The 10,213-nt window shown below is 42.3% G+C and overlaps 1 protein-coding gene across 1 annotated transcript in view; it reads left to right on the top strand.

The window, feature by feature from the left end:
• Positions 1-10,213, top strand: part of LOC120065848 (peptidyl-prolyl cis-trans isomerase FKBP8-like) — a 64,912-nt gene that overhangs the window by 46,993 nt on the left and 7,706 nt on the right. The window contains exons 5-6 of the mRNA XM_039016897.1: positions 8,097-8,275; positions 8,497-8,574. Coding sequence (XP_038872825.1) covers positions 8,097-8,275; positions 8,497-8,574 — 257 coding nt within the window. The remainder of the gene's footprint in view (positions 1-8,096; positions 8,276-8,496; positions 8,575-10,213) is intronic.

Genomic DNA, 10,213 nt, shown 5'->3' with positions numbered 1-10,213 from the left:
GCCATTGCTTAAAGAAAAAAATAAGCAAACACATTTGGTGTTCGCCAAAAGACATGTGGAAGACTCCCCAAACATATGGAAGAAGGTACTCTGGTCAGATGAGACTAAAATTGAGCTTTTTGGCCATCAAGGAAAACACTATTTCTGGCGCAAACGCAACACCTCTCATCACCCAGAGTATACCATCCCCACAGTGAAGCATGGTGGTGGCAGCATGATGCTGTGGGGATGTTTTTCATCAGCAGGGACTGGGAAACTGGTCAGAATTGGAGGAATGATGGATGGCACTAAATACAGGGAAATTCTTGAGGGGAAACCTCAAGAACCTTCCAGATATTCCAGTAGGACAATGACCCTAAGCATACTGCTAAAGCAACACTCGAATGGTTTAAGGGGATTCATTTAAATATCTTGGAATGGCTTAGTCAAAGCCCAGACCTCAATCCAATTGAGAATCTGTGATATGACTTAAAGATTGTTGTACACCTGCGGAACCCATCCAACTTGAAGTAGCTGGAGCAGTTTTGCCTTGAAGAATGGGCAAAAATCACAGTGGCTAGATGTGCCAAGCTTATAGAGACATACCCCAAGAGACTTGCAGCTGTAATTGCTGTAAAAGGCGGCTCTACAAAGTATTGACTTTGGGGGGGATGAATAGCTATGCAAGTTCAAGTTTTCTGTTTGTTTCACGAGAAAAAATATTTTGCATCTTCAAAGTGGTAGGCATGTTGTGTAAATTAAATGATATGAACGCCCCAAAAATAAATTTTAATTCTAGGTTGTAAGGCAACAAAATAGGAAAAATGCCAAGGGGGGTGAATACTTTCGCAAGCCACTGTACCCCATGGCCATTGGCTCAACTTACCCCAAGCCAAACATTTTGATTATATTAGCCCACACAGCTACAAGGACACACTTTCATGCTGTGTTTAGAGAACCCAAATTATGTATAGAACAATCTTAAAAATATCTACTTTGGTTTAGATACAAGCATCATGAAATACAAATCTCTTAAATCTCTTAACACAATAAATGAATTTGACTTGGTCAAAATGTTATTTGCTTACCAGTTTTTCCATAAGGTTTCTCAGACTCCAAGAAAGGATATCCTCTTCCTAAATATTAGGTCCAATTATTATTATTATTATTATTATTATTTTTGTATTATTAATTAATTGTGTGTATAGTTTCCTGGAAACAATGGGTTGTTCAACTTACCCCACTCTCCCATAAACTAAAAGGGCATTGTCATAATTTTCACAGTATTATTCCAAACTCATGGTGTAGACATATACACTGAGTATACAAAACACTAACCCTTGTGTGGTGTTCGGGTCTGTGGGACCCATTTTCAATGTTTACTAAAAGAAAAATGATACAATGAATAATTTATTCAACCTGAGAGTCATTGGCCTCATTGGCCTCAATGAAAACACACTGGACCCGAGCGTAATAAAAGTGTGGAAAATTGTGTGTGTAGGTGAAAACAAGTAAAAATTAAACAAAAATGTTTGCTGTGTACCTTCACTCTGTCTTCCTCCTCCCTGGGCCTGCTGATTCAACATAGCACCAATAACCGGTCTGTCTCCCTGCCTGTCTGCCTGTCTCCCGCTTTTCTCGCACTCTTTACCCTTTGTAGTGTGTGAAACTACACAATGTCTTGCGGGAACCTGCACAATGTTATTACAATACATTATTTCAATACATTATTTTGATACATTGTAAAAAAAAATAAAAAATGCTGTATTTTCCTACACTCTACTCCAGCCAGGTGCAAATTGGGGGAGGGACACAACAAATAAATAGCTTTGCATGTGTGGCTCCTTACCACAATCAATCAGGAAGGCAAAAATAATCTCTGCTCAGAGGGCCTTAGAAATAATTTTTGCAGAGAGAGAAGCTAGTGTGGAAGGAGCGTCTTCCACTCTGGAAGATGAAGAATTTTCCGAATATGAGGATCATGTCTCTGTCAATTCGGAGTCTGACAGTGAGTTGGAAGAAGAAGATGAGATTGAAGCTCAGCCAGCCTCAGGACCAGCCCGTCAGCAACCAGCTCAACAGCAGCCTGCAGGAGGAGAAAATATGGATGTCAAAAAATTGTGAAATTGAATGGTGGCTGGCTGAGGTCGAATGGTGAAAATTGAATGGTGAAATTACCCAAGGAATGAGCCACCCCGCATGGCTGCCAATGTGATAAGGATGCAACCAGGGCCGACGCGGATGGCGGTTACTCATGTGCAGGACATAAAGTCTTCTTTTGAACTGTCCATCCCAGACACCATCCAGAAAATCATTCTGGACTGGACTAATTTCGAGGGAAGGCGTGTTTTTGGAGAGAGATGGAAGGAGATGGACCAAACTAATTTACATCCATACTTTGGGGTTCTTATCCTTGCTGGTGTTTTCAGATCCAATAGGGAATCCACAGAATCCCTGTGGGATGCAGGAACTGGCAGAGAACTTTTCAGTGCAACAATGTCTCTGGAAAACTTCCACATAATTTGCAGGATTATCCACAGAGAGACAAGCTAGCTACAATCGGGTCAGTGTGGGACAAGTGGGTGGACCGCCTTCCCCTGTTTTACAACCCTGGCCCAACGTTACTATTGATGAGCAGCTTATGCCATTTAGAGGCCTCTGCCCCTTCAGGCAGTACATACCATCTAAAATATGGAATCAAGATCTGGGCTGCCTGTGATGCTGCTTCATCATATAGGTGGAACTTGCAAGTGTATACGGGGAAGCCAGATGGAGGAGCCTTTGAGAAGAACCAAGGGATGCGGGTTGTCCTGGACGTGACACAGGGACTCCGTGTCCACAACATCACATGCAATAACTTTTTTACTTTGCACAAACTGGGACAGGAGCTCCTCAAGAGGAAGCTGACGATGGTAAGAACAGTACGAAAAAACAAGCCATAGCTCCCAACTCAGCTGTTGAATACATGGAACAAGTCTATGAATTCCTCAGAGTTTGTGTTCACTGCCTACACATACCTAGTGTCTTATGTGCCAAAGAAAGGGAAAAATGTGGTACTCATGAGTATGCTGCATAGGGATGGGAGAATCTGTGGCAAGGAACATAAAAAATTTGAAATCATAATGGATTGCAATGCCACAAAAGGAAGGGTGGACAATTTAGACAAGCTGGTGACTGGCTACAGATGCAAAAGAAGAACCCTACGCTGGCCACTTGTGATATTCTTCAACATCTTGGACATCTCAGCGTACAACACATTTGTCATCTGGATGGCGTTGAACCCAGATTGGAAAAGAGGAAAGCTCCAGAGAAGACAGCTCTTTCTCGAGGAGCTGGGCAAGGCATTGGTAAGACCTCAAATCCCGAGGAGGCAACATATCCCAAGGATCCCAGCTTCTGCAGCCATCGTGAGGAGGATTCAGGAGGAGGATGTTGGTGCCCCATCCACCCGACCCACAGAACCAACAACTCCAATACCGGAAGTGTGAGTGATGTTGTTGCATGTGTGTGTCCGACTCTCCTACCTTGGCCTGCTGTAACTATATATGTGAGTGAGTGAGTGAGATGTCAGTAAAATTCCTGAACTAAGTGTTTTCATCATTCTAGATTGCAGGACCCAAGAAGGACAGGAAGACACAGTACACATGCATCAAGTGCAATAAATACATTTGCAACACACACACAGTAAACCTCTGTCCCTCATGTGGTGTGTAGACCGGCCTTCATTTGTGTATTTATCATTTCCATAAAATACTGTATTTAAATTTGTCCTTCCAATTTGTTCACTTCAAAGCAATAAACATCAATAGTGATGAAAACCTTGTTTCATTTATTTCAAGATAAACATGATTTATTCCACCCATTTCTTGATTATAATTTAATTTTGTTTTCAAAAATCACATTTTATGAAAACAAACGAATAGCGCTTTTATTGATAAATGTGATCTAGCAGAGGTAAATGGCAAAAAAAATAAATTTCAATTTTTTTATTTGTAATTTTAGCCCCTTTTCTCCCCAATTTTCGTGGTATCCAATTGTTAGTAATTACTATCTTGTCTCATCGCTACAACTCCCGTACGGGCTCGGGAGAGATGAAGGTCGAAAGCCATGCGTCCTCCGAAACACAACCCAACCAAGCCGCACTGCTTCTTAACACAGCGCGCCTCCAACCCGGAAGCCAGCCGCACCAATGTGTCGGAGGAAACACCGTGCACCTGGCTCCCTTGGTTAGCGCGCACTGCGCCCGGCCCACCACAGGAGTCGCTGGTGCGCGATGAGACAAGGATATCCCTACCGGCCAAACCCTCCCTAACCCGGACAACGCTAGGCCAATTGTGCGTCGCCCCACGGACCTCCCGGTCGCGGCCGGCTGCGACAGAGCCTGGGCGCGAACCCAGAGTTTCTGGTGGCGCAGCTGGTGCTGTGATGCACCCGGGAGGCCCGGGTGGCAAATGTTAACCATGTATGCTGTGTATATTGCTTGTAATTGATATGTCAACATCTAAGTTTTAAGTATTTTTCACGTAAATTGTTATGGCTGTATTGTTTTAAAAACCCAATAATGTCGTGGGTCCATCAGACCCGCAAACATTGGGTGAATAACAAAAACATGAACACTACACTAGGTTTAAGAACATGATATAGACTGACCAGGTGAATCCAGGTGAAAGCTATGATCCCTTATTGATGTCACTTGTTAAATCCACTTCAAATCAGTGTAGATGAAGGGGAGGAGACAGGTTAAAGAAGGATTTTTAAACCTTGAGACAATTGAGATCATGTATATGTGTGCCATTCAGAGGGTGATTGGGCAAGACAAAATATTGAATTGCCTTTGAACGGGGTATGGTAGTAGGTGTCAAGTGCACCGGTTTGTGTCAAGAACTGCAATGCTGCTGGGTTTTTCACACTCAACAGTTTCCTGTGTCTATCAAGAATGGTATACCACCCAAAGGACATCCAGCCAACTTGACACAACTGTGGGAGGTATTGGAGTCAACATGGGCCAGCAATTTGCATACCGCCCCAACAGATCCACAGATTACGCAATCTCTATTGCACTCAAACACTGCCCTTTCCCACCTGGACAAAAGGAACACCTACGTGAGAATGTTGTTTATTGACTACAGCTCAGCGTTCAACACCATAGAGACTTTAAAGCTCAGCACTAAGCTAAGGACCCTGGGACTAAACACCTCCCTCTGCAACTGGATCCTGGACTTTCTGACGGGCCGCCCCCAGGTGGAAAGGGTAGACAACAACACATCTGCCCGCTTCATGTTCCTTGGTGTCCACATCACCAACAAACTATAATGGTGCAAAAACACCAAGACAGTCGTGAAGAGGGCACGACAACACCTATTCTCCCCCAGGAGACTGAAAAGATTTGGCATGGGTCCTCAGATCCTCAAAATATTCTACAGCTGCACCATTGAGAGCATCCTGACTGGTTGCATCACTGCCTAGTATGGCAACTGCTCGGCCTCTGACCGCAAGGCGCTACAGAGGGTAGTGCGTACAGCCCAGTACATCACTGGGGCCAAGCTTCCTGCCATCCAGGACCTCTATACCAGGCGGTGTCAGAGGAAGGCCCTGAAAATTGTCAAAGACTCCAGCCACCCTAGTCATAGACTTTTCTCTCTGCTTCCGCACGGCAGGCGGTACTGGAGCGCCAAATCTAGGTCTAAAAGGCTTCTGAACAGCCTCTACCCCCAAGCCATAAGACTGCTGAACAGCTAAGCAAATGGCTATTTGCATTGACCCCCTCCCTTTTTTTTACACTGCTGCTACTCGTTGTTTATTATCTATGCATAGTCACTTTACCCCTACCTACATGTACCTTAATTACCCCCTGTATATACAGTTGAAGTCGGAAGTTTACATATACCTTGCCAAATACATTTAAACTCAGTTTTTCACAATTCCAGACATTTAATCCTAGTAAAAATTCCCTGTCTTAGGTCAGTTAGGATCACCACTTTATTTTAAGAATGTGAAATGTCAGAATTATAGTAGAGAGAATGATTTATTTCAGCTTTTATTTCTTTCATCACATTCCCAGTGGGTCAGAAGTTTACATACTCTCAATTAGTATTTGGTAGCATTGCCTTTAAATTGTTTAACTTGGGTCAAACGTTTCGTGTAGCCTTCCACAAGCTTCCCACAATAAGTTGGGTGAACGTTTGCCCATTCCTCCTGACAGAGCTGGTGTAACTGAGTCAGGTTTGTAGGCCTTCTTGCTTGCACACGCTTTTTCAGTTCTGCCCACAAATGTTCTATAGGATTGAGGTCCGGTCTTGTGATGGCCACTCCAATACCTTGACTTTGTTGTCGTTTTGCCAAAACTTTGGAAGTATGCTTGGGGTCATTGTCCATTTGGAAGACCCATTTGCGACCAAGCTTTAACTTCCTGACTGATGTCTTGAGATGAAGCTTCAATATATCCACATAATTTCCTCCCTCATGATGCCATCTATTTTGTGAAGTGCACCAGTCCCTCCTGCAGCAAAGCACCCCCATATTTCATGATGCTGCCACCCCCGTGCCTCACGGTTGGGATGGTGTTCTTCGGCTTGCAAGCCTCCCCTTTTCCCTCCAAACATAACGATGGTCATTAGGGCCAAACAGTTATATTTCTGTTTCATCAGACCAGAGGACATTTCTCTAAAAAGTACGATCTTTGTCCCCATGTGCAGTTGCAAACCGTAGTCTGGCTTTTTATGGCGGTTTTGGAGCAGTGGTTTCTTCCTTGCTGAGCGGACTTTCAAGTTATGTCGACATAGGACTCGTTTTACTATGTAGATATAGATACTATTGTACCTGTTTCCTCCAGCATCTTCACAAGATCCTTTGCTGTTGTTCTGGGATTGATTTGCTCTTTTCGCACCCAAGTACGTTCATCTCTAGGAGACAGAACGTGTCTCCTTCCTGAGCGGTATGATGGCTGCGTGGTCCCATGGTGTTTATACTTGCGTACTATTGTTTGTACAGATGAACGCGGTACCTTCAGGCATTTGGAAATTGCTCCCAAGGATGAACCAGACCTGTGGAGGTCTACAATTTATTTTCTGAGGTCTTGGCTGATTTCTTTTGATTTTCCCATGCTGTCAAGCAAAGAGGCACTGAGTTTGAAGGTAAGCCTTGAAATACATACACAGGTACACCTCCAATTGACTCAAATTATGTCAATTAGCCTATCAGAAGCTTCTAAAGCCATGACATAATTTTCTGGAATTTTCTAAGCTGTTTAAAGTCACAGTCAACTTAGTGTAAACTTCTGACCCACTGGAATTGTGATACAGTGAATTATACGTGAAATAATCTGTCTGTAAACAATTGTTGGTAAAAGTACTTGTATCATGCACAAAGTAAATGTCCTAACCAACTTGCCAAACTATAGTTTGTCAACAAGAAATGTGTAGAGTGGTTGAAAAATGAGTTTTAATGACTCCAACCTAAGTGCATGTAAACTTCCGACTAAAACTGTAGCCTTGTTATTGTAATTTTATTGTAGCTGTTTTATTTTTTACTTTAGTTTGTCTAGTAAATCTTTTTTCTTCACTCTTATTTTTCTTAAAAACTGCATTGTTGGTTAAGGGCTTGTAAGTATGCATTTCACGGTAAGGTATACCTACACCTGTTGTATTCATCGCATGTGATAAATACATTTGATTTGATTTGATCCCTGTGGAACACTTTCTCAAGCATTTCACTACACCCGCAATAATATCTGCTAAATATGTGTATGTGACCAATAACATTTTATTTTATTTGATACCTTGTAGAGTTCATGCCCGACGAATTGAGGCTGTTCTGAGGGCAAAAGGGGTGGTTGCAACTCAATACTAGGAAGGTTTTCCTAATGTTTGGTATACTCAGTGTATATAAAATACAGGACCATCACGTTTTTGACTGCACTAGGCCTTTAACAGTGGATTTGAATAACTGTGGCAAACAAATATACAGATGTCCTTAGTACATCAAATACCCAGTCTCTCCTCCGTTCAGTTCCGTTGTAAGTATATAATTCTCCCTGAAACCTAGAAAGACTGGGACTCCCAGTACATATACATGACAATAGCCCAGGTGTGAGAAGCTGTGTGGCCTGTTTCCCCTAGATGGTGGAAGTGCTGTGCTGGTGGAGGGGGAGGAGGTGCAGGACTACCGGGTGAAGTGTCTCAACAACCTGGCAGCGGCTCAGCTGAAACTGGAGCAGTACGACGACGCACTACACACCAGCCGGGATGTTTTGTCCCTGGACCCACAAAATGTCAAAGCCCTCTTCAGGACAGGAAAGGTGAGGGACACACTAACATCACATTACCTCACCTTCAATCCACCTCCATTAGTCTACAGTGCCTGGGGGAATGAATCATTATATTACATAATCCTATTCAGATATTTTAGATGAGTGTAAAGATTTACTGCAAATCAAAATGTACAACTGAAACATGTACAGTATACTACTGAAGGATGCTGTTGATTTAGCTGTTCAGAGATATTGCAATCTGTTTGCAGCTTCTGTCAGACAAGAGCGAGTATGGTGAGGCCATGGAGATACTGAAGAAGGCTCTGAAACTGGAGCCGTCTACCAAGGTGAGATAGAGATGTGCTCATTTAGATAGACAGACTAGGTTCTCACCACCTCCACCTCTCCCTAGCCTCTAACCTGCTAGTGAAATCCAACCCCCCACAAGACACTGTCTCAGCTGACACTAGGCAAGAGATGTATTGTATCATTTTATTTCCATCACAATACTCAACAAGTTCTTAAATCATGTCTGGAGTAGTGTGTGACTCACAGTTCACCCTTAGTTAACAACGTTATTGGGCTATAGTATGTACTAGTATGTACTATAGCCCAATACTGCCAAAGTCAAAGTAATGCCAAAAAAGAAGCCGTTGGGCATCGGGTTGTGTTGTATTTTACAGCACTTAAAGTAGTGGACTTGAATTGGAAACTACATTCCCAGTTGTCACTCTACTTTGTCACACAGCATGTTTACTATGACAAACGCTGAGAAACTGAGAATATGAAGACCCAGTCTTGGAAAATTCCCCCAAAACGTATAATGGGTGTGTGCTTCAAAAACAATTACGGTAGATTTCGCCTCTGTATTGGTTTAGACTAGAACATGTGGAATGAAATGTTTTTCCATGACCAGAAAAAACTGCAGACTGAAAACTCACCTCAGATTTTGAGCATGGGCACAATATAGTTTAGCAAAGAAAAGTCAACCAAAGGTATTAGAGCGCAGACACTTTGCAAAGATCATTGTGTAGTGTTAGTTCTATAGCCACAGTGAAGACCTGTTCTGTCTTGCTCCTATTGCTGTCTGCAAAATTCTCTACTCAGCCACAAATATCAGAGCTGTCCGGAAACACTGATATCACACTAATAAAGTAAATCAACATTTTCATTAATTTAACACTTTTAAGTCCTCCATTAGGACTAAAGTTGCAATGAGGGCCTACAGTTAGGTAATAATATCATCATGCCCCCCCCCAAAAACTCCAAGTGTTACTTTTTTCTATATAGAAATGTTTGCCCTTGTCTGTATAATTCTGAGTGTTGTGTGTTTGTTTTTAAACCATGCTCTGAATGTGCTTTTCTGTGGCCATTGCCCTATTTGGCTTGACCTGAAGTGTGCACTGGTGGTGGTGAGACACTGTTGTCTAGACAAAACTAAAATATCTGCTGCCTTGGTAATTACACCCTTGCCTTGATGGCGGATAAAACCATCTTTACCCCCAGAGACCTAATTTAGCTGAGTAGGTAAGGAATTGAAAAGCAGAAACATTCTGAATCCAAATTACATATAAAAGCCTTTTTGCACTATCGACACTGACTACCAGAAATATTCCATTATTATCAATCAATCATCTTGATAAGAAAGAACATCAATCTTTTGTTTGACCAGAGCTTTGTCATCAAATCTCATTATTAATTTAAGTCCTATAAAAAAAATCTAACCAGTACTGTAATTTCAGTATCACTAGAATGAACAATGACAATTAGGCTACGAGACCCTACTAAATACAAAGAAATGTGAAACTAAGTACACTATAAAACACAAGACAACTTTGAGCCATTGCTATCGTTTCAGGAAATCCAACAAACATTTTCTGCAAGTAAGACATTTTATTGAATCTAAGATGGTGTTCCCCCCAGAACCCAATATGAACCCCAGTTGACAATCTCTTGTAGAAAGCTGAAAGACCTAAGCACTTTATT

Source organism: Salvelinus namaycush, chromosome 21 (assembly GCF_016432855.1).
Source record: "Salvelinus namaycush isolate Seneca chromosome 21, SaNama_1.0, whole genome shotgun sequence".
In the NCBI taxonomy this organism is placed as follows: Eukaryota; Metazoa; Chordata; class Actinopteri; order Salmoniformes; family Salmonidae; genus Salvelinus; species Salvelinus namaycush.
The sequence above is the reverse complement of the archived record's forward strand: the minus strand, read 5'-3'. Positions and strand labels throughout refer to the sequence as shown.